The following is a 25,001-nucleotide window of genomic DNA, read 5'->3' as shown; positions in this document are numbered from 1 at the left end:
ATGCACCTTGAAGCCTCCTTTGGAGCATGTCACTGAGCCCTTGTGTTTTGAGGGCTGAGTCTTCAGAACAACCTCCTGACCTCCAGATAGATGGATTTCCTAAGAGTAGGCTGACTTCCCAGACTGCGGGGATCCCTGTGGAAATAGGGCTGATGGTAGCAGAAACTGGAATCAATCTTAATCCTCTAGGAACTTAACCTTGGAAGTATGTCTGGGTACTTGAAAGGAACAAGAAAGGTACAAAGTATGAAGGGTACAGGAGGTACAGCTTGAGCTCTGACACTAGGTCCTAAGTATGGTCACCCTTGACACAAAATGAGACGTAACTGCATTAGCAAAATATACCATGTCAACAAGATTTTAGATTATATATATATGTCACCATACAGCCTAGGCTTCCCTTGTAGCTTAGTTAGTAAAGAATCTGCCTGCAATGCAGGAAACCTGGGTTCAGTTCCTGGGTCAGGAGAAGGAAATGGCAACCCACTCTGGTATTCTTGCCTGGAGAATCCCATGGACAAAGGAATCTGGCAGGTTACAAGAGTTGGACACGACTGAGCGGCTAAGCACACAACTATACATCCTGGTTTGCTGAGACAGTCCTGTCTGATTTCTCTTGTCCTGACATAATTCTTAAGAGTGTCCTTTCCTATTATCAGATGTGGCTCCATTGAGATGATTAATTACTTATTCAACCTGTGTAGGACACGTTTCCAACAGTGACATCATGTGGCCTCAAGAAGCAATGACAGTGAACCAAAGAGTTAAAGTTCATTTCCTGCTGATGTGGAAGTCAGTGACCCCTTTGTGCTCTTGGACTTCAGAGCTGTCAAGGCTCCTGATCATTTAGGAGGGTGGGGAAGTTCAAAAGGAAGCTTGAGTATATCCTGTTAATAAGGCATGTGCATGGTTCAACAATTAATTGGAAATGGTGGCTCAGTGGTAAAGAATCTGCCTGCAATGCAGGAGACACGAGTTTGATCCCGGAGTTAGGAGGATCCCCTGGAGGAGGAAGTGGCAATCCACTGCAGTATTCTTGCCTGGAAAAATCCCATGGAGAGGAGTCTGGTGGGCTACAGTCCATAGGGTTGCAAAGAGTCAGACATGACTGAAGCTACTGAGCACGACTTGACCATGTTTAGGTTATCCCAAGTTTGTGAAGCAGTTAATATGCCATGCGCTCTTTACTTTAGCATCCTTGCTTACTTCAGCCTTGGAGATCTGGATTTTCACATATTTATACTGAGCTCTTTCCAATAGTTTATCTCAAATTATGATCTTGAAAAGCTATAGTTTTTACTGTCAGGAAGACACATGAAGTGAGCTACAGTTCTGAGTTTAATTGCCAAAGTTGTATGTTTATGTGTAAGGCTAAAACTAGTGATTAAGTCAACGTCTGCCTTTGCCTCCAGTATCCTTTTCCCCTTCTCTGAAATTCAGTGCCCCTTTTCCTTTGGGAAACACATTCCATATAGCTTACATGGGGCTGATTCGTTATCTCTTTCTTGTCCCTTTGCCTACCTTGTTCCTTTCAAGAGGTTGGACATATGGTTCATGGATTCGTGCTCAACTAATCAGAGTATTCCCATCCATTTGGCTATACCGATTGTGTGACAGGGGTAGACAGTTGATCCCAACTAAGTCAATTTATCTGAACTTTCCTGCTGGAGCTATTAGAAAAGATGTTTTCATTCTGCTAAGGATGCAACTCTGGTAATATGAGGCTTAGGCTGTTGGTACCATCTTCTTGCTAAATGGAAAATGCCCATTCAATGAGAAGAGAGAGAGGTGAAGCTCCAATGACATTGTTTTCAGACTTCTGGATCCAGCCATGCCTGGAGTCCCAGATTTTTAGTTCTATGAGGCAATACTTTTTTTGTGTGCTATCGATTTATACATTAACTTAAACTAAGGCAGTGTGTAACCAAAGAGTTCTAATATAAGTAATGAACAATCTTCTGCTTTGCAGGATCCAGTGTCTTAAATTTTTAAGATTCACCAGAAGAACTGATCAACTCTAATTTTGTTCAGCATCTATGATATTATTCCCCCAAATTGTCTACTTTGTTTACTCTCTGGTTCTATTTAGCTTTTCCACATAGCCACAGAAATCCATTGACAGAGCTCTTTACTGGACAAGGTTAATCTTGGAAAGACAGTGCAAGGAGGGATGGTAATGAAGTAGGCAAACCTCAAGGGAAAAACTGAAGAAAACCTCTTCCCTCCACAAGTTCCGTGTCTCCTAGTCTGTGGACTCAGATGCTACTTGTCTTCTTTTGCTCAAGGATATTTCTTGGGGATCAGTGGGGTAACATGTCCTCTGTCTCAAGTGTGAGAGATGGGAAGAGGAAACATCTTAGCTTCCACAAGATGTTCCTGCTCAGTATCTTGGGCAGTATGTTGACAAAGAGATCTGGATTTATAAAACTTATATGGAACAACAAGTAGCCCAGCAGTCTGATGAAAAACAGGGTGGTGAAAAAGAAATATTGAAAAATCCTGGAAAGAGAAAGCCGGGGAACTGTTAACTAGAGGTTAGAAAACCTGGAATAAAACAGTCATACCTAAATGCATGTCTGATTCTTTGATATTCAGATGTCTCTACTCCTAACAACCCCTTTTAAAGGCAATCTCTTCCCATATGGTCTGCCAGCTACTCTCTCTCCCATCACCATTATCTCCCATCACAATTCTCTTTCAGCATTATCACTATTTAAAGGTATCTTGTTTTGTTTGTTTTTATTTTGGAAAATTGTTTTTGCTCCAATTTATGCTCTATTAGCAGGGTGTGTTTCTGTGGCTCCATAACCTCTTCAACATCTGGTATTATCAGATTTTAAAGCTTTTGCCAATCAAATGTGTATAAAGTAATATATCACTATGGTCTTAGCTTGCATTTCCCTGGTGAATGATGGTGCTGAACATTTGTCCATATGTTTATTGGTTTTATGTGATTCCTCTTGCCCATTTATCTACTATGCTATTTGGGCCTTTCTTATTAATTTGTAGGAAAACTTTGTATATTCTCGTTATCAATCATTTTCCATTGTGTTTATTTTGAATATTTTCCCTCTATTTTATAACTTTTACCTGCTCTAAGGTGTTGAAGAACAAAAGTTGTTTTTTTCAAAATTTATTTTTAATAAAGTCTAATTTATCAACCTTTCCTTTAATTAGAATGAATGCTTTTTGAATCTTGCTTGAAAAGTCATTCTCTACCCCTTGCCCTAAAAGATACTATTTTCTATTAAATCTTTATGGTAGTTTACAAATATGTCCACAAATTCTTTGGTACTCCTCCTTTTGAGAACTTCCTTTCCATCGGAGCATGGAGTAGACTTGAATGACTTGCTTCTAAAGAACACCATATCGTGGAAGTGACAGTGTGTGATTTCTTAGGCTATGTACTAAAAGCATTGCAGCTTCCTCCTTAGTTTCAGGAGGAAGCCAGCTGTGAGTTTGCGAGGACACACGAGCAGCCTGCTGGAGAGGGCCTTGTTATGAGGAACTGAGACCTCCTGCCAACAACCAGCTGTGTGAGTAAGCTCCTTTGGAAATAGATCCTCTGGCCTCAGCCAAGCCTTCTAATGACTGTAATTTCAGCCAACATCTTAACTGCATCCTCATAACAGACCCTGAACTAGAACCACCCAGCTGAGTAGCTCACAGATTTCTGACGCACAGAAAATGTGAGTTGATAAAATGTTTGCTGTTTGCAGTCACTGAATTTTGGGGCAATTTGTTATGTAGCAATAGATGACTAATACTGAGTTTTATAAGCTTTTAAAAATTGATATTTACATCTTTAACTTATCTGGGCTTGATTTTTGTTATACCGTATAGTAGTGATTCAATCTTATTTTTTCTCATTTAGATAACCATTTTTCCCCCACCATATTTATTGAACAACCAATCCTTTCTTTACCCTCTGACATATAATCACTGTCATATATCAAGTTTCTGTACGTACACTGTTTCTGAGCTCTTTGTTCTATTCCATTGGTTGACTTTTCTATTCCTGTGATAACACCATGCCATCATAATTACTGTAGCTTCCGAGTAAGTCTTGATATCTCAAAGGACATGTTTCTCATTCCTTAACTCTCCTTTAAAATTGCCCAGGTCATTTTTTGACCCTTTACTCTCCCATATATGCTATATTTTATTATCATTTTATTCAATTTCATGAAAAATCTTTTGGGGAGTTTGATTGGAATTGAATTGATTTTATCCATTATTTGGAGACCATTGATATATTTATGATATTAAGACCTCCTATCCATGATCTTGGTATTCTCTTCTTTCATTTGTGTTACCTTTAATATTTCCTAATACATTTCTGTAAATTGCCTTATGGTAGTCTTGATTCCTTTTTTAACTGATTAACTGTTCTGCACTTGTGGTTTTAATATGATTGACATGAGCAAACCTCCCCTGTTTCCTTTGCTATCTTACCCTCATCAAGCTGTGGCAGGCTGCTTTCTGCCCCAGGACAAATTCACTGTCCAATTCCACTCACCAGTCAAAAACGGCCCCTTCCCCTCCAGTTTTCTGAAGTTTTCCTGTAGAGTTAATCTTGATGATAAGATCCATTCTAGTACAGGATCTTGGTCAAAATGAGAATCAAAAGCTGTTTGCAGTCCTCTTCCCACCACTCTCCTTGATGTTGGATACCGTATTCATGAGAAGGGCCTGGGATGACATCTCTGGGAGGACATGCCTAGGGACAATCTCAGGAACAACCTTGCTTTCTTATCAGCACACATATACCAGTGTCCCAAGGATGTGGATCAGGACAAGAGGAAAGACATTTGCAGTTCGATGTGATAAGGTAAATCTGCTGGACTTTAGGCTACTAAATTTTCTTTAGGCTACCAACTCTCTTTAAGGCAGATAATTTTTTTTTTTTTTAAGGCAGATAATTTTTATCCTAGGAGTTCACATGGGCAATTCCATGCTGGGCACTGGTTTTTGAATTATCGGTGAAGGTGGCCTAGGAGTTCTAGAGAAAATTCTTTTAGTTGTTTTGGGAACATGTATTTAGGGATATTGGAATATGTATTACTTCACTTATCTGGTATGAAGGAGTATCCCTCTTAAGCAAATTTTCCAGACAATTGGAGCTGGCCTTTAAGCACTAATAATTTTGTGTTAACCATTTTGATGGGACTCTTTCTAACTCACATTTCATACCACTTTAAATTTATGTTTCTCTATGCCTTCTTAAACATATTAAACATAATTTGACCTTTTCTTAAAAATGAAGGGGCTTCAATACTAATTTTACTTTGCAATCACGGTGATTCCCTAAGGGCTGATATCTACTCAGTTGTTTGAATTTTGAGTTCTTATTTGTATTAATAAGATTTTTGAGCAGTTATTGTGTGCTGGATACTGTTAGGTGCTATCTCTTTTTCACAATCACTTTCTCTCCCTTTTATCTGTTGTTAGGCAGTGGTATCCTTGCATTTAGAAATTCTCTCCCTATTTTTATTTTTCACATTAAGAGGTAGTATGCTGATGTAGCAAAGTTTAAGGGAAGCATATCTCACGCAATAGTATAAAAACCCAATCATCATGCTTATGAACCACAGAAGGATCTCCCCATTTCTAATCTACTGATGTTACTGGAAAACCAGACACATCAAACTAGTTGAAAGTGTTAAAGGGAAAAAGGAGTAAGAAGAGACTTACCACATCTCTTCTAGGTAATAAGATTCCTGTTTCTAATTACTGCTAGGCCACTAGCTTCTAATACTGGAAAGTTGAGATTAGTAATCACCTTCAGACAAGGAAGTCATAGCATTGACTGAGAAATGCAGTCATTGTTGACTTGACTCTATGTGTGTGTGTGTGGTTGTATGTCTAGACTTTGCTCTCTGCCAGAGTAGCTAAGTAGAACTCCTAGTTTTCTGGGAAGTTTACTCAAAGATATTTACTTACCTTTTACAGAACCCTGCTTTCTTCTTTTGGAGAGAGTTATCCTAGGAGAGGAAAGGACAGTGATAAATAAACAATTTCTGGAGGCTATTATCACTGCCAAATAATATCCATTGAGCTGTTAATTAAATGTTATTTTAGATAAAATTTTAACAGATTTTTTTCATACACATAAGGAGATGAAGTTTTCAAAGTCAAATATATGTGGGTATATATGGATGTGTGTGTGTGCGCTCAGTCCTTCAGTCATGTCGGACTGTTTGCGACCCCATAGACTGCAGCCCGCCAATCTCTCTGTCTATGGGATTTTTCAGGCAAGGATACGGGAATGGGTTGCCATGTCCTCCTCCAGGGGATCTTCCAGACCCAGGGGTTGATTTCATGTCTCCTGCATTGGCAGGCGGATTCTTTACCACTGAGCCACCTGGGGATACCCATATATATATATACATACACATACACATATATATGTAACTGCATCACCTTTTTATATTCTGATAGTAAAGAAAGAAGACATAGAAAGGGAAGGTCATACAGCTAGTAAGTGGCAGGACCAGGCCTGGATCCCAGGTCCTCTGAGTCCACTTTCTGGGCTGTCTCAACTATACCCTTACCTTTGGATTAGCCACTGACCCTTAGAGAAGTTTATAGGCTATACAAACCACACAAACATATTCTAAGAGATAAAATTTGAAAGCTATAAAAATGTAAAGATGAAGATATACTCTGGATTTCTATGACATTTCTTTTCCAAATGTTTTCTCAGTTATTTTCCTTTTAACTTCTTTGTGAGATAAAAAGGAAGAGGAATTATGATCACATTTTAAAACTGTGGAAATAGGCTTGCTGAATTGGAATTAGAAGGTAGCTTTCTGGGTTACAAAGTCGATTCTACAGCTTGAGTGAGATTAAGTGGCATGCTAGCTGGTCACCTGCTCAGGTAGCCTCTCCACAGGGATTGCTCAAACCTCATAGGTCATTGAACCATCTCATGGTACTCTCATAATCCTGATGAAGACAACCCTATTGTTTCTCTGATAAGTGGCCAGAAGGAATGATTTAATGAGCCACTGGGATTAGACGATGGGACGCATTGGGGAACATGCCAAGCTTGGTTCTAGAGAGGTGGACTTCAGTTATTTCAGGAGTTTGTCTTGCTGAATGGAGTACATAAGCTTGGGACCAGAATAACCTGTTCAGAACAGTGAGAACTACAGTCATACAGTCTAATAAATATTCAGACATCTGGAGGACTTCAAGGATAGTCAATTGTCGATATTTGCTTTTAAAGAAGAGATGACTTCTCCTTTCTATGATTATAAAGACTGTATATCTCAACAATATAAAATTCCTGATGAATGTCAGGCTTGGTTCTAAGGAAGTATAAATTACAACTCAAGTCCAGTAAGATTTATCTATGTTTGCTGCCATAAGATACCAAGCAGGCCCAGAGGTCTGGTGCTCTATGTCCATATCTGTTTCCTTCAGACCTTTGCATATGTGCTGGTAGCATCATGATGTTAAAGCTGTACAGACATGGAAGGTGTATCATAAAGAGACAATCGCTTGCTATGTTTTAACTCATAGGCCAACTCTTGTTAGATGGTAATAGATGCCCTTAGCATTCTGTGCAGTGAAAGATCCCGGACCATGCTGGGATCATCAGGAAAGAGTGCTGTGACTGGTGCAGAGCAGTGGGTATACATTGGCCTTTTCTCCATAGAGTGCACCCTCAGTTACTGTTCCTTCTTGCTTCCATTCTAAACTCTCTCTGCTCTTGGACTGGTTTCTTTGAGAACACATCATTTACATGGCTGTAGGAGGGAAAACCGTTGTTCCTAGTGTCCTCTTGGTTTAAGGTTGGAATGCTTTGAAATTACATCTAGTACTGTTCTTGGAAAATGCATATGGGAAGATTGATAGATGTTTGGTGGCTTATAGTAATTTTAGAAACTCCTTTGAAAGGCAGTGATGCTGAAGATGGAGTGGGTACTTGCCTTGTTATTTTGGCTGTTACACTCTTTGCTTGTGGAGTTCATGCACATAACTTTTGACCTGGGGGAAAAGAACCAAGACAGAGATTGGATAAAGTACACACGGAGATTCATACTCTATGGTGGTTATTTTAAAATAGTTTTATATTCTAATGCTATGTTGTCCACTATTGTAGCCATTTGCTACATGCAGATATTTAAATTAATTAAAAAATAATTTCCTCAGTCATATTACCTGTTTTTCAAGTACTCAGTAAATGGCTTAGTGGATACTTAATAGATAGCATATAAATTTTTGTTGAATAGTCTTGGTTTAGAAACTTAGCTTAGCAGTCAAGCCATACCTAGTACTCAGGAAGGATTTTGGGAGACTTGAAGGTGTCCTTTAAGGGTGAGAGCCTCCAGGTCCCGGTGCCTTGGACACCAGGTCACCGTGTGTGCCTGCTTATTTAGAGGCTTTATGCAGTTTGGGTCTCTTTCTCTTCATCCTAAGATTCCAAAATATTTAATAAATAGAGATACTTCTTGACTGAGTTAAGATTTAACTTCTAAAGAGGGTCAAGAAATTGAAGTGAAGTTTTTGATTTAAACTGAAGAATTTAAGTGTCTCCCAGGGAGCTCAGTGGTTAAGAATCTGCCTGCCAATGCAGAAGACCAGATTCGATCCCTGGGCTGGGAAGACCCCCTGGAGGAGGAAATGGAAATCCACTTCAGTATTCTTGCCTGGGAAATCCCATGAACAGAGGAACCTGGAGGGCTACAGTCTATAGAATCTCAAAAGAGTTGGACACAACTTAACAACTAAACGACAACCACAAAAGAGTTAAACTCTTTTGAGAAACTTAAGGAGTCTTTTTTGGGGGGAGGCTTTTCTTTTATTTATGTTTAATATAGTATAATAGTATACAGTTTGAGTTTCATGATATGATAGCCTTAGCGGGTGTCTGGAGGTTAATGTCATACCTATCCCATATGGTTTATAATTTCTGTATATTTGAGGTAAGTGAGGATGGTATAAATTATAAGCCCTTTTCTGTGAAATATAAGGCATGCTCTGCTTGTCAAGGTGCCTGACCGCTAGCCCTTTTTAAGGCACACGTTCCTGGCCTTAATATAAACCCAAATAATTGGTAATATGATAAAGTTAGGAAGGGAGATGCATTTCTAGATTCTTTTAAGAAAGCTGGGAAAAGGACCTGCATTTTAATTTGGTTTACTGTAATCATATTGTGTATACACTTGAAAATGGTGCTGTTTTAAGAAATTGTGTATTTATACAGTAACAGTATATGAATTCATTTATCTTGCCTTAAAAAAAAAAAAATAAAGTTGGTGTAGTGTAGGGGGAGTTGACCTGATCACTATGGAGGGGGAAGATATGTGGTGTCAGGGCTCATGCAATTCCAAATTGGAATTAGTCAGAGAGATGTTTGCTCTGACCCAGGCTGAGATGGAGTTACCACTAAAACCAGGATGTTCCTTTGTTTGCCAAAGCTCACACTTCTCTCTCAAGGAATCGAGTTTCTAGTTCTTCTTGTATTTTCTTCAAAGTTTCCTGGTACTTCTTCAAAGAGAAATAAAGGAAAGCACAGTTACTAATTAAAGCCCTGTGCTTTTCCTAATGGTAATAAACACACATTATTACATTGTAACATAGATGTTTGATATTCCCACTGCCACTTTTCCTCCTTCCTAGCCTTCACTCCACCATTACTGATCTCTCACTACATTTCACCATTGGACAGGCCCCTGGGAATAATTGGGATTATAAATAGGAAAAGTGCTCATCATTAAGTTAAAGGCACTAGGGGCTGGGAGACCAGGGAAGTAAAAGAATGATATTGGTGATGGAGTGTCAAGGACTCTAAAGTCCCTTTGGAGTGACACCTTGAAGAGTTAAAATTATTCCAGATGGTCTTCTCTGAAAAACCTATTTCCATTTCGCCGTGTACCCGAACAAACCCTTTGCTATCTCTTTACTGAGAGGCTGTACCTTTATGCAGAGAGCTTGATCTTCACAGAGCTGGGCCACAAATGCATAGTCTTCTATTACCTGGGAAGCCAAAATTTATTAGTCTTAAATTTTCTCAGGAAATTTCTATAAGAACAATAGTATACTTGTTTCCTCCTGTGTACAAGACCCTAAATGTAGGCTTCTAGTTTTTCTAAATATGTTTTTTGTACATATAAACTAATTTTCTGAGGATATACTTTATAGTCCCATGGAGATTATTTGGGGATAGTTGGGAGAAGAATAGATACTAATTAGTGGAAAATAGACATTATGGAGTGTATCCTATAAAAATGTTAAATAGAAGGTAACCTAGAATACTATATTCATCCTCCTTTCCTTCTTAGCCTCCTGATCCCATGTAGTTTTGGAAGTAGAACATTATTATAACTCAGTCATTTGAAGAATGTGTTAGATTGCCGGACCAAGAATCACATTTCCCTTCCTATGGGAGAAGTAACATTGATGTTTGTGGTTACCTTGGCCAGTTCCTTCTCTTGGTCTGCACAGGAGGCTTCCAGTTGTTGTAACTTAACCTATAGACAGGAAAAGAGGCTGGTAACTCAGCAAGGCAAAAGCAGAATTTCATTCTGAAATGTTATCACGAAGTTTATCTCACAGGTGGTTGAAGTGCGTCAGGCACATTTCAGATATCTCTTTGATGGAGAGCAGTCAAACCATCCTGTGCGGCTGCCTGGTGAATGCACTGAGCATCTATCAGTGCTCCCTTCGCTCTTAAACTTCAATTCTTAGCTTCCTTCTTCCTTAGCTATTTCTCTTAGAAAATACACTCTTGAAAATGTCACTGTCCCCTTTGCATTTATATATTCATTACTCAGTCCTTTCTTCCCCCCTGTATTCCTCTTTTCCTTCCTTGAATATTTGATGAAAGCCATTTTATATCCGCCACTCTACTGGAATGACAGGGAAAGGGCGAGGGGAGTACTGAGGGTACAGTGATGAGCAGGACTGACAGGCTCTCTGCCTCGCAGAGTTGGCATTCTATGTGGGGGACATAACAAGTCAACATGATAATGATAAGTGCTGTGAGAGAAATAAAAACACAGAAGAGTGCTGAGAGTGAGTGATGGAGTAAGAGCGATTATGGGTGGTTTATGAAGGTCTCTCGGATGATACTTGAGTTGAAGTCTAAATGAAAATATTAGCCAAATGGAGATCTGGAGGAAATATGTTCCATGCAGAGGTTATAACAAGGGCCAAGACCGTGAACTTTGGTGTGGATGAGGAAGTTATGTGGCTGTCCATAGGGTCTCAAAGAGTCGGACACAACTGAAGCGACTTAGCACGCATATAATCACCTTACTTAGGTAAAACTCACTAGATACTTGTATGACCAATTTAGTGATTTCTTTTCCTAGACTGGATCCCATGATGGGATATGTAAATTTCCCAGCATACAGTAGATTTACAGATCCTAGCTCTGTCTCTATGAATTCATACACATACCTTAGCCAGACTATTAAATAGTCACTTTAAAATTATGGGATTTCAGGTTTTAGCTGTCCAAAAAAGGGAAAGATTAGTTTATATATACAATTTCACTCAATTTTCAAACTGCGGTTGGGAGGGACTGATTAAATTGCCCTTCATATACCACACTAAGTACTGGGGCCAGGATTTAAATTAGAGACTTCAGCTGCCTCCAGTGTAACATATGTATTTGTGTTTCTGCTCTTCCTCATGGAAGAAAGAACAAAATATATGGCTTCAGAGCAAAATTCCTGACTAAGAGCAGAGGAAAATTCAGCACTCAATGGTCCAGGCTTATGCCTGACATGGGTAAAACTATAAAGAATTTATCTCAACTTTGACAGTTGTTTCAACTTGAAGGCTTGTTTCCTGTTCACATAGTCCAAACCCATTCAAGATTGCTTTTCAACTTACCTTTGACTCTTCTGGGGTTCCCTTTACGTTGTCTTGTTCACACTTTGTTGCCTTTTGAGATTTCCTTGTAAGCTACAGTTTCAAATAAAAAAATTCAATTGCAAATAAAAAATACATCCAAAAAAACAAAAAAAGACAAAGACATTCTCTGGTGTGTGTGGGCTGGTAATTTGGCCTTGATAAAAGCTGTCAGGAGATGGTCCCTTGGTGGATACTTGGTGCCCTTGAAAACATTTTTATTCTGCCTCCAATTTCTTCTCACTAGTCTTGGTCATCAAAGCTAGATCTGCTCAAGACAGGGGTACTTTTCCAAACTCCTAATCCATGCTGGGTTACTAAGGGCTGCAGACCTGGGTCAGAAAGCGCGGTAAACATAGGGAGCCCACTGTATTCTGAGCAGGAGTTAAGATAAAGGGAATGTCTCGATGAAGAAAAGGGAATCCTTAAGAATTAAGTGTTTTTAAAAGTCTATGTTGAAAGTAAAATTAATTCTCACTACAAAGTTGCCAGCCAATCACTTCCAGAATGTCTATTGGAATCCTTTTCCTTATAACACAATGAAGAACCCACTGTATCACTGAATATCCTGAATACCCCACCCATTTCTTTCATCTGATACTTGTAGGGAAGATCGGTGGAATTTATCTATGTTATTGGGCTAAGTTTCAGGAGAGTAGTTCCCACCCCAGCACAGGCTGGTCTGACACGTGGAATCCCCTATGATCACTTTTGTTCCCTTGCCTCTCTGATGACTGTGGATGCAGCGGGAACACTGGGGAACACAAGAGCCCTATCCCACCTTTCTTTCAAGTTCTGCTATGTTGTGGACCAGGGTCTCATTCTTCCTTTCCTGTTGAGAGAAAAAAGCAGAGTGTAAGTGGGTGTGTGCATATCATCATCTTTTTTTTTTTTTCAGTTGATTGTTCTCCATTTTACTCCAGTGATTTTTCCTGCAGGAACTCTGTCTTACTGCATAATGTCAGGTTAGGAATCTGTGGTTTGATCTCAATACATACCTGCCAACTTACCAGGAACAGAGATGCCCACACACAGGGCTTTCCAGTACTAAATATTACCAAAGAAAACCTAACCTCCACACATTCCTTTCCATGGATGGTCACATCCTGCCACAACTTTTAAGTTGACTACACATTGTATGTAAAAAGGAGAGACTATCTCATTCTTTGGAAGGACTGACGGTGAAACTGAAGCTCCAATACTGTGGCCACCTGAGGTTAAGAACTGACTCATTGGAAAAGACCTTGACGCTGGGAAAGGTTAAGGGTAAGGGGAGTAGGGGGCGACAGAGAATGAGATGGTTGGATGGCATCACCAACTCAATGGACATGAGTTTGAGCAAACTCCTGGAGATAGTGAAGGGCAGGGAAGCCCGGTGTGCTGCAGTTCATGGAGTCAAAAAGAATCAGACATGACTGAGCAACTCAACAACAGCAGCAGCTTATCTCATGGTTGATGAGAGACAGGATAATGAATGTAACCTGTGAAACAGCACTTCCCAGTCTCTTGCTTACCAGTCTGGCAGTTTCTTCTTCCACCTCCTGCAAGGCTCTTTCCCTTTCCATCGTGGCGCTGTTCTCCTTCTCCCACTCCTCATCCTCTGCCAGGTCCCTGGTCTGAGTGATCTCATTTTCCAACCTGGATGCCAAGCACACACTGTGAGGAACTCAGTTTCAGAACTGATAAAACACATATATCAGTTTCAAGGGTACCTCAGTGACCGTAAATATGAACCTCAAGTTGGAAACCCTTCTCTCCTGGATTCTTAGATTCTCAGAATCACTTTCAAGGCAGGAAAAGTAAGATTCCTCTAATTCCCAAATCAAATACCTCAATGTTCTTTCAACTCAGGTAAATATCACCCAATTTTTTAGGAACCTCCTTGAAACTTGCTGTAGGTTTGAGCTGTAGAGAAATGCCGAAGAATGAAGGAGAAACTTTGCTGTATAAGATTTAGATATCTAGAACAAACTGGAAAATTCAGTTTTGTCCCTTTTTTCCCATCCCATCCTCTGGACTGAGTACTTTCCACATGGAACCCCAACACTCACCTCTGAATCTCATCTTCTTTCTCGTGGATTTTGACAAGAAGGTCCTGATTTGCTTCATCTATTCTCTGCATATCCCTTTCAAGGTCCATATTCAAACTGTTAATGTTTTTCTTTGACTGGGCCAATCTTAAGATTTCCACTTTCTCTGACCTGTAGACTCAGTCCCCAAAATGAACAAGGGCCAGTTATTTTAAGGTCAGTAATCTTTGGACTAAAGGGCATATCTAAAAGGTGTTAAATTCATTAACCTGGCTATTTCTGGGAACATAGCTTTCCATTTTCATTCTTAGGAAATTATATTTCTTAATCATGCTCTACAATTTGTTTCAGTAAGTCTCAACTTGGTTAGCAAGGGAGGTTTTTCCCGGCTTTCTCAGCCAAAGTGCTTGATATACTAGTGCACCTCTACTTTGGTTCCAGAAGTCTTGCTTCCTTAAACAGCCCTCTGCACTGGTTTCTCAGACAAATTGTCCACAGAATCTGCTCATGCAATCCACTTTTGTTAAGTACTTTTATCCAGGTAGCTGGCACATTCCTAATGATTGGGTCCAGCCTCATGCAGAGGCACAAGTGATTTCCACTGGCAGGGACAGCTTTAGTCTTTCCCTTCCTCCTTATCTCAAAACTTCTGCTCCAGTGCCTACTACAAAGCTTGAAAAATGTACCATGACAGTCACTCCATTAAGTTAACGGATGTGAACCATGCATACGCTTTTAAGAATGCAAACATCTTTTTGAAGTAAATTTGAATAAAATAAAGGTTAACACTAGTGTGGTCTAGAAAGGGTAGCTGGCACATGGGAAGCTCTTAGTAAACTTTTCTTTTTCTTGTATCAATTAAGTAGTTGGCTTTTTAAATAATTAGCCATAAATAAGTTAGTGAGGCAGAGAGATTTTTGAGTAAGAATGAGGGATGATTTTGGAAAAGGAAGTCCTACCTTGGAAGGACTTTAAAATAGCTATCACTTAGAAGGGAAAACTTATAAAAGCTGTCCCTTCAGGAGGGCACAAAGCGCTTGGGGCTGAATGCAGTGGGGGATGGATAGATAGTAGATGGGGAGGGAGAGGAAAACTGGGACATGAAGCAAGACATCAGCAGCGGGCCTTCCTCATACCTTGGTCCTTGGATGTGGCTTTGTGTAATTAGAATTACTTACTCATAATCTAGCTGATCTTCCTTTTGTTCTTCCATTGTAGATTTCCCTAAAATATCACAGAGATGTATCTAATGAATTGGGGAAATGGGTCCATTTATGAAATAGGGTAACCAGCTTAGAGCCCCCAAATACAGAAACAAAATTAACTGGTTTCTTCCCACCAACTTCATGTTTTGGCCATGACAAAATTCAGCCTTTTGGTTTTCTACTCATGACCTGATTATGCCTCAGTAAGGATGCAGTGAGGATACAGTATGTACTGGATATTTTAGCATATATCCTGCTAGCAGATGTATTCGGAGATAGTTCACCTACACAAGATCCTTTGGAATTCATATGCTGCCATAAGAATCAATAGTTATCAGTTGTTCTTAAGTCCCTTTCTGATCCAGGCCCAGTTGCTTTCCTAAAGAGGTCATGGACATGGGTGTAGGTGTATAACTTCTCCGAAAAGTAATCTCTGTGCTCTCTAGCCTGGCATCTATAAGAATCTCCAGATATTAAGATCTTAGTATTAAATAGGTTTCAGAAAAACCAAGCAGAAGTAAGTAATTTGGCTTGCTGTGCCTCCTTGGTTTCCCCTTTATCTCCATTTCTTCCATAAACTCCACCTCCCTTCTGATGTGTATGGTCTTCCTGATTCTGCCCTAGGCAGTTAGCTGCTGAAGCATCAAATCTTTCCCCAGTGGAACTGTGCAATAGATTCTCAGAACCTTCATGACTCTGCTGTTGACATGGGGAGGGCGGAGCAGCATGTCACAGTGGGTTGGGTGGCAACGGTTTCTCACCACCTCTGGAGACTGCAGAGCCTAGCTGGGTGTGTGTTTCATGGTCATGTCTTCCCTTTGGCAGCAGTAGTTGAATGGATCTGATTTCTGGGCTGTATGAAGGGGGTAGCCCCTGTTTTTTACTTCTCTGGCAGGTTGTGCTCTCTCACTGCCCAAGTGTAGCTGATATAGAAAGTCTGAGGCCTAAGGCCAGCAGTCTAATCCCATCATGTAGCCAACTAACTACTCGTTCATTTGACAAACACTGAGCCCCTTAGTAGTCCAGGCACTGTTCTAAGCATTAGACAGAGTACACTAAACAGTCAAGACACTTGCCCTCATGGAGTTTACCTTCTAGGGCAGGGGTCCCCAACTCTGGGATGTAATGCCTGACGATCTGAGGTAGAGCTGATGTAACAGTAATAGGAATAAAGTGTACAATAAATGTAATGCCTTGAATCATCCTGAAACCATTTGCCCCACCCTTGTCCGTAGAAAAATTGTCTTCCACGAAACTGGTTCCTGGTATCAGAAGTTTTGGGGACTGCTGTTCTAGGAGGGGTGTGTGTGGGGGGTAGTAATAACACAAACAACAAAATAAATGAGCAAATTAATTTTATTTGGTATGACAAAAGAGAAAAGTGCTGGAAGGAAACATAAATGGGTGAAGGGGATAAGAGGAGATGTAGTGTGTTTATGTGTGTGGGAGGGAAGCTGTTACAGTTGGAAACAGGGTGGTGCAGCTGAGCACCCCCAGACCTGGAAGTGTGGATGTAGCTGCATTAAGAGGGCTAGTGAATGGGAGACCTTAGGTTGTGCTGGAGTGGACACAGAACCCAGAGACCCCACATGGGCAATAGTAAAGGTCATGGTCATCAGGAGCATGGGCCAGCATGCATCCTGAAAGGCCAGCAGACCTAGGAGCAACAAGCAGAGGTATGAAGACCCAAAGCTCCTCCTTCAGTCCACCTCAAGGATACACAGCTTTCCCCTGCACCTGCCACTCTCCAGGGAAAGAGGAGAGCTCTAGAGAAGGAGAATCTCCCCAGACTGAGAAATTACCTGAAAGAGATTTTTAACTAGGAAAAGTCTATGGTATCTTGAATTGGTCCCATTGAGTCTTTTCTGCCAACTTAAGAAGTCAGAGCTAAAGGGGAAGATAAGATCATTTGCAGAATATAAAGAATATACTTCTGCATACCTGGGTATGTACTTTTTGACCAGATTCTGCACCATTTGTAACTTTGTGTGTGTGAATCATGGAAACCTAGGAAGTTTTGGATCTCGACTTAACAAGGACTGCATTGAGTTGATTTGTGGGCCAGAGTGACTTCTTAACATACTGTAGTTTCTAATAAACTATTTGTAAAATTAATGGCCTCTGATGACCCCCATTACCATCTCCCTTCTTCCTGAAAAAAGGCATTCCGTTGCTTTATGAAGCTGTACACAGAAGAGTAATTAAGTAACAATTCAGGCCAATGGCCTCTCCCAGGAATTAATGGTAGAGAGAGTTCATTAACCCCAGCTAGTTATGGCTTCTCCAGGAAATGCCCTGGACCAAGGTTATTGTAACTATTAATGGATTGGATAGGGACTTTGACTGAGATAAAAATAAAGCTCTATGTCCTTCCTGGGGAGCTTTTCTCCTTGAGGGGCTACCAAAGGCAAGCCTGTAGGAGCAACAGAACCCCAAGCTTGGGGCCTGTGTGGGATGAGGACAACAGATTGCTATAGGGAGAACTGCTAAATCAAGGTAAAAACAGGGCCTTGGGGGCAAATTAAGGTCCTTGATATAATCCTTCTTGCTCTTCAGGAGGTGGCTTGATTAATGCCTCGTGCAGCTTTGGGGCGGCAGTTATCACCTTGCTAACGTTGCTGTGCTGTGCCTTGCCCCGTGCGGAGAGCTGCTGAGAGACACGTCAGGTTTGCTGCATTGCTGTCAGAAATGCAGTGGCCTTTGTGGGAAAGTCTGTTGCGAAAACACGTGCTCTTTTCCATTCCGGGCACTCAGGCTGTGTGTGCTGGGTCTCGCCCTTCTGCCACAGGGAGTCTGACCCGCTGCCTGACAGTCCTGGATGGAGCTGCCCGGGCTCTCCCTGGCCCTTCCTGCTGCCTCACAGGATGGAGAGCTTTTCCTTCTGTTCACCTCACTTGTCTTCACTTTTACTGTGGCAAAATCTTTGGATATTTTTTATAAATGAGCTTGGTTTTGAAGCTCAAGACAAGGCTCTAGAATCCCATTTCAGATCATTCATTATTTTTTGAATACAGAACAAGTATGCTATTTTCCTTAAGTCCTTACTTACTTTTAGTGGCTATTTCCACTAACAGGGCTAATATCCAAAATATACAAAGAACTTATACAACTCTGTATCAACCCCCTTCCCAAACAATCCAATTAAAAAATGGGCAGAAGATCTGAATAACCTGAATAAACATTTTTTCCAAAGAAGGAGGCATACAGATGCCCAACAGTCACATGGAAAGATGCTCAACATCATTAATCATCAGGGAAATGCAAATCAAAACCATAGTGAGATAACCATCTCACACCTGTTAGGATGGCTAGTAACAAAAAGACAAGAAGTAACAAGTGTTGGTGAGGATGTAGAGAAAAGGGAACCCTAGTGCACTGTTGGTGAGAATGTAAATTGGTGCAGCCACTATGGAAAATGGCATGGAGGTTCCTCAGAAACTTAATAGAACTACCATATGATCTAGCAATTCCACTTCTGGATATTTATCTGAAGGAAACAAAAATACTAACTCAAAAAGATATATACAACTCTGTGTTCTGTATAATCTTTAGGTTCCTAAAATATTTTTGAATTTTCTTTCAGAGTAACTTTCTCAAAAGTGGAAACTTCAACTCAAACGTGAAGGCAAAGAAAAAAAAAAAAAGGACAGAGAGTGTACCATTAAAATTAAATATTTAAAATCTATTGCATCATTGCTATTGTAACAGCAATAAAGAAATAAAAAATGAAAAGTTCATCAAAGTTTCACATCACCAAAAACTCTGGTTTTCCAAGTTTTCTTCTATTTTTTTTTTATCTATTAGTAAACCATCTTTTATAGTAATCATAGAGTAGCTGTATTGCGGTGTTTTGCCTTTTCATTTAATATTTTTATAGACATTTTCACAGGTTGTTACATACTCTCTGTAATTATCATTTCAATCACTGCCTAAAATTCTGCTGAGTTGATAAGATGCAAAATTTACTTCACTGTACCCTTTTCACTGAACTATTTATTTGTCTCTTCTCGAGGGCCAGGAGAATGCCTGTATTTCCTCTGTATTTTCTAGGGTTTCCATATAACAAAGTAGTACAGACCAGGTGGCTTAAACAAGAGAACTTTATTCTCTCACAGTTCTGGAGGCTGTGTCCTGATCAAGGTATTGGCAGAGTTGATTCCTCCTGAGGCCTCTTTCCTTGGCTTACAGAAGGCTGTGCTGTCTGTGTCCTCACATGGTCATTCTCCTGTGTGCCAGTGTCCTAACTGCCTCTTATAAGGACACAATTCATAGAGGACTGCGGCCCACCCTAATGACCTCATTTTAAATGAATTACTTCTTTAAAGATCCTATCTATAAACAAAGCCACATTCTCAGATACTAGGAATTAGGGTTTCCACATGTGAGTTTTAGGGGAACACAATTTGGATGAGATACTCAATAAACATTTACTTGTGACCAAATTTATGAAACATTCAGATTGTTTCTCACCTTCAATAAAAAAGCAATTCAAAGAACACTTGTGTAGTTATTATATTTTTCAAGTCTAAGCAAAATATTAAAAATATATACTTCTATTTTTTACCATTTTTTGAATTCCTATTTATTAGCATATGAGTTAACTGCTTTATATTCTACAGATGAGAAGACAAGGACAAGAGGGATTAAACACCTTGCTGGGATTAAAAGATTAAAAAAAGCCTCCCATATCTGTGCCCACATCCCTCAACATTTTCTGGTTCATTCTGCAGTAAGCCTGGGAAAGGACAGTAGGAAGAGAGTATTTCCTCAGCTATAATATGGAACTGGTCTTATGGAGTATTGATCCAGTGTAACACATGTCTTAGTGGCATCATTTTTGTTTTCAGTGCAGTCATTTCTTTTAAGGTAACCAACGCTTGGTCTCTGATCACCCTGCATTTTATTTTAAATTTGCTTTTCTAGCTTTAATTAAAAGTTTACAATTAGAAAGTGATCATTAAGTGGAGGATTCCTAAACAGGGTAACTAGCATTCAAACTTTCATAAAAAATTTACACTGTAATTTGGTGTAGTTTTCTTGTTTTGTTTTTTTTTAAGCCACGCCACTCATCTTGTCAGATTTAGTTCCCCAACCAGGGATCAAACGCATGCTCCTTGCAGTGGAAACACAGAGTCCAGGGAACCACTGGACCGCCGGAGAATTCCCTGATGTAGATTTACGTGTGTGCATATGTCCAGTGGCTCAGTCGTGTCTGACTCTTTGAGACCCCGTGGACAGCCCGCCAGGCTCCTCTGTCCATGGAATTTTTCAGGCAAAAGTAGTTTTATAATCCCTTCTTAATTCCTCTAACTTTGTGTTCTTTCTGTCTTAGACTAGAAACACAGTCTGAAGTTGAATGTTTTCTTAAGCCAATTTTAGTTTTGAACAAAACATCTCTGAGAGGTCAAACTCCAGATAATTTCAGAATTCTAAACAGGTTTTATAACCTCTATTGGCAAGTGATGTATATTTGCAGAATCCATAAAGCTTTTAAGGTATAGTTGATATTGAAACAATAATGACCCTGAAACAGGATATTTCCTGGAGATTAATGACCAGCTGGGAGGGGTTGATGGCCTGAGGTGTAGTTGAGGGCCATTAACCTCAGACAGTCATTAAAGCCCAGGAAATGTCCTATGTCTAGGTCGTTATTGTTATTATAAATTGAAAATGGAAAAAAGAAACAGGCATACAGATGATCTGAAGGGTGACTCCATTTCCAATTGTTTGAACATGGAGCGTTCTGGGAGAATTTATTCCCCTGTCCATTAGCCAACCAATCTCCCTGAATCCTCTGTCACATCGCCCTTCAACTGATGGGTCTTTGTGCTGGAAACCTCTAGATTCCCCAGATACTGAGTAGAGAGTACAGTTCCTCATTGCGGCTACCTTTGCTCAGAGTGACTGGATTAAGCACATCATAATGGTGAATGACTTTGTCGCTGCTCTTAATTGCATCCTACATTGCCATCTACTTGCTTCCCCTGGGACAGCTATTTTCTTCTCTATTTAGCCGCAGTAAGTTTCCCACAGCTAAAATTTAAGCCCTTGAATATTTTGTTTGTGCTTATTTCCAGGTCATTGGGGGTGAAAGTGCGCATTATTTGCTTTGCAGTTGTGCTGTTTCTAGTCAAGCTAGATATGTCCTGTCCTGTCCAATTGCTTCTTCAATTTCCAAAAATACCATGACTCAGAGATATTTTGAATTCTCAACTAATAAGTAACGCTGAGTTTTGGATGCTGTAAGTTTCAACTTCTTAGTACTCCTATAGTAGCAGATTCACTTTCCTTTTTTCCCCAAGCAAAACATTCAAAGTGGAAAAGTAATCACTTTAGGTTTCCATTGTCACTTCAGGGCTTCATAACAAATAGTTGGATATGAAATATTTAGCTGGTCTAGTCAGAAACAGCACTTGCCAATTTGTTTTATTCATTGGCTGTAGGAAATTTCATGTAGTACAAAAAAAAAAAAAAAAGCAGAACAATATGAGTATCATGAGGATACAGTTTCCTTGACTCAGTGGTCACAAGGAGATTTGATCCATGTATTAGATCAGCTCAAGTTCATCATCAGTTACTATAAAAAAACAGGAAAAATGCCAAAACATTTCCCTGATAACATTGGTCAGAAACATCAGCTTTGTAGACTAGCACATCAAGGTATAGTTACAGGCTGCCAATATTGTTAGGAATTTTATAAATTTGAAGTCTATCCTCAGAAGACTCCTCTTCTCCCTATAGTGCTACTTGACATTTCTGTGTTACATATGACTTTGGTCTAAGATATTGAAAGGCCCACTTAAAATACAGATGCTAAGTTTTTAACCATTGATACTTATCTTCATTTTAGGTTCTTAAATTTTCCAGATCACAATTAGCCTGGGGATTCAATATAAGCAAAATGATAAGATTAGTAGGGATTATAGGGAAGTATTTTGAAAGTACCCTTTTTTTTTTTTCAAATCTTTATCAGTATAATCTGCGAAATCCCTTTTATTGGCAGAATCTTCAAAGTAGTTCATATTCTGTAGGTCCTTGTATTTCATCATTTATTCTCATTTTAGTAACTATTTATTAAACATGTTTTTGATGCCAGTCTGTGCTCTGTTTCCTTCTAGCTCTCTTTTTTAGGCTGGCAGTCCTGGTGAGGTGAGGCTGCAGGATTTGTCATGGCCTTATGGTGGCAGTTCTCTTGCCTGGAAAATCCCATAGATGGAGGAGCCTGGTAGGCTGCAGTCCATGGGGTCGCTAAGAGTCGGACACGACTGAGCGACTTCGCTTTCACTCTTCACTTTCATGCACTGGAGAAGGAAATGGCAACCCACTCCAGTATTCTTGCCTGGAGAATCCCAGGGACGGGAGCCTGGTGGGCTGCCGTCTATGGGGTTGCACAGAGTCGGACACGACTGACATGACTTACTAGTAGTAGTAGTATGGTGGCACAACTGTTGAAATTCATGTTACCCTATTGGGCTGGAAGTGTTACTCGGATGATGCCAGCTATGACATTTTTGTACAATAATCTGATTTTGAGTTTAATTTCCTTTGTGTGCTTGATTATAATTCATTTTACTTTACTAGTTCCTCTCCCCACCCCTTTGACTTCATCACCTCTTTTAGTGGAATCTGGTGTGAGTTATTATGGGAGTGGGGTTGGCAGATAGTACAAATAATGTTGCTTGTGGTGACCTGTAAACTAACCACTGGTCCTCTACAGAAATAGGCATCTTGAATCTCTTATTGAGATGAATTTCCTCCATATTTCACACAGCCATGGAATTCCAAGGCCCTTTGGCAGACGGTTTATGTGACCACCTTCACTCTATGTGGTCATTTCTCATTGACAAAGGCTCTGTGATCATCTGGCATAGTCCATTTGAACTCTTGCATTGAACCGGTAGAATAGAGACCCTTTGAGAACTCTCATTTTAGAATTTTTTTTTTTTGAGTCATTGTTGTTTCGATTTGTAAGAGATACCAAATGGAGAAGGAAATGGCAACCAACTCCGATATTCTTGCCTGGGAAATCCATAGACAGAGGAGCCTGGTGGGCTACAGTACGTGGGGTTGCAGAGAGACGGGCATACCTGAGCACACACACAAGAGATACCAAAAGGCATAAGTATCATAAATGTCCAACCAGAATGTCATCCCAGCAAGAGAGCAAAATGGAGAGAATAGCAAATGGCAATCTGCTGTCCTCTTTCTAAAGGAGGATGAGAGCGTGGAACGATATAACTAAATACATTTGTTGAAGAGTTTCAGTTCCCTTGAGTTTAAGTTTCCAATTACTGCTCTTTTTTTTTTTTTTTTGAACTATGGTACAGTTAAGTTGGACTTCCCTAGTGGCTCAGATGGTAAAAGCATCTGCCTACCATGCAGGAGACCTGAGTTCGATCCCTGGGTCGGGAAGATCCCCTGGAGAAGGAAATGGCACCCCACTCCAGTACTCTTGCCTGGAAAATCCCATGGATGGAGGAGCCTGGCGGACTGCAGTTCATGGGGTCGCAAAGAGTAGGACACAACTGAGCGACTTCACTTTCACTTTCACAGTTAAATACCATACTACTTCATTGTAGGCAGGCAGTTAATAACAGGTACCTTAATTATGTGTTGGCTAGATTTCAGAATGTTCTGGTCACTTTTAATTATTAGAATAGTCTTATGTTGTTGTTTTAAGTTTTAAATTAAACTCAAGTTCTTTTCCTCTCTTCGTTCTACAAAAAATTGACTCCCTCCTCCCTCTATCTTTTATCATGTTCATGCAACATAGAAGAAGAGGGATGGAGCAAACGCCTTATTTAACTGCCTGTGGTGACGTTGAGTTCTCTGTTTGGCTAGCTGTTCTCATTGGTTTGGCTCAAGGTAATCATTAATATCTTCTGTGTGGCAGGGATGTAGTTGCCAGTCCTCTCACCTGTGAGTTCTGTTGAGTATCCCCAAAGTCCTTCCCTTCCTAATGCATATTTTCTGACTTAACATTTTCCACTCCCTTAGTCCCTCCAAAAGGTGCCTACCCCAAAACTGAGATCCCTTTTCCTAGTGATTAGTCCTCTTGGTGAAGTCTGGGAAGACAGAATTCAGCAACTTGTTTCCTCATTTATTAACCCTCAGGAAATTCATCCACCCATGACATGTCAAATAATGGGGTAGATAGCTTCTTGGCTACCTCTTTGCCCAGCCTCACCTTGTTCTTTAATTCTCTTTTCCATGGCTTAGGTAACTGGGGTGTGTTGGCCAGATTGCCAAAATTGGAAAATGAACTGCCCATATTCCTTTCATGTAATCACTCCCTGTTCTCAACATGAAGTCCCTTTGAACCCTCTTCCCTTAATTTTTGGTAACAAGATAACCCATTTTCTTTCTCCTTCATGGAATAGTGTCACCAAAAACCACTCCCTTCCTCACTTCCCTCTAAGTTATTATATTGCCCAGGGAGAGATGGTAATGATTGGTAGTAAGCCTTGTTCTAAACTGATGCCTGAAATTCTCTCAGTCATGTCCAACTCTTTATGACCCCATAGACCATAGCCCACTGGGCTCCTCTGTCCATGGAATTCTCCAGGCAAGAATACTAGAGTGGGTTGCCATGCCCTCCTCCAGGGGATCTTCCTGACCCAGGGATAGACTGAACCATCTCCTGAATTGCAGGCAGATTCTTTGCCATCTGAGCCACCAAGGAAGTCCGTTAGTAAATTCCCATATACTAGAGTATGAGGATCTTAGCATACCTTAGTTTTCAGCTTTGATCTCCATGTAATACTAGGGAAATTGAAAATTTCCACTTGATATCCTGCTTTAATCCAGAGACAGAAAGCCACGTAAAATTAGCCTAGCAAAAATGGGAATGTACTGGCTCACTGAAGGCTCCAGAGAACTTTCTGTGGGTAGAGCTCAG

At 40.2% G+C, this 25,001-nt stretch overlaps 1 protein-coding gene and 1 non-coding gene across 3 annotated transcripts; both read right to left on the bottom strand.

Moving 5' to 3' along the window:
- Positions 1-2,300: 2,300 nt before the first annotated feature.
- TMCO5A (transmembrane and coiled-coil domains 5A) lies at positions 2,301-15,498 on the bottom strand. 2 transcript variants are annotated; one of them, XM_043472915.1, is made up of 12 exons: positions 15,392-15,498; positions 15,077-15,122; positions 13,920-14,069; positions 13,383-13,506; positions 12,650-12,700; positions 11,851-11,922; positions 10,425-10,481; positions 9,928-9,987; positions 9,434-9,498; positions 7,938-7,995; positions 5,944-5,984; positions 2,301-2,499 (listed from the first exon to the last, which is right to left on the bottom strand). In XM_043472915.1, exons 1-12 carry the CDS (start codon positions 15,420-15,422, stop codon positions 2,301-2,303), a joined length of 954 nt encoding a protein of 317 aa, XP_043328850.1. In that variant the 5' UTR covers positions 15,423-15,498. The 2 variants fall into 2 exon arrangements, with proteins under 2 accessions (XP_043328850.1, XP_043328851.1); XM_043472916.1 differs by lacking the exons at positions 2,301-2,499; positions 5,944-5,984; positions 7,938-7,995 and adding an exon at positions 8,354-8,422.
- On the bottom strand, positions 5,496-5,600 carry LOC122444475. Its single transcript, XR_006270302.1, has one exon. It is a non-coding gene; the product is annotated as a small nucleolar RNA U13 (small nucleolar RNA).
- Positions 15,499-25,001: the final 9,503 nt, after the last annotated feature.

Source organism: Cervus canadensis, chromosome 6 (genome assembly GCF_019320065.1).
Source record: "Cervus canadensis isolate Bull #8, Minnesota chromosome 6, ASM1932006v1, whole genome shotgun sequence".
In the NCBI taxonomy this organism is placed as follows: Eukaryota; Metazoa; Chordata; class Mammalia; order Artiodactyla; family Cervidae; genus Cervus; species Cervus canadensis.
Note: the sequence above shows the minus strand (reverse complement) of the source record. Positions and strands in the feature narration are given on the sequence as shown.

Bases quoted from the DNA above. Each gene is read 5' to 3' on its own strand.
- TMCO5A (XM_043472915.1), bottom strand. From the start codon at position 15,422: ATGGCAGCATATGAATTCCAAAGGATCTTGT. The intron at 11,923-12,649 runs GTGGGATAGGGC...TTGAAACTGTAG, and splicing joins TAGCAGAACTTGAAAGAAAG to CTTACAAGGAAATCTCAAAA. The intron at 9,988-10,424 runs GTAACCACAAAC...TTGGCTTCCCAG, and splicing joins AAGAGAAGGAACTGGCCAAG to GTAATAGAAGACTATGCATT.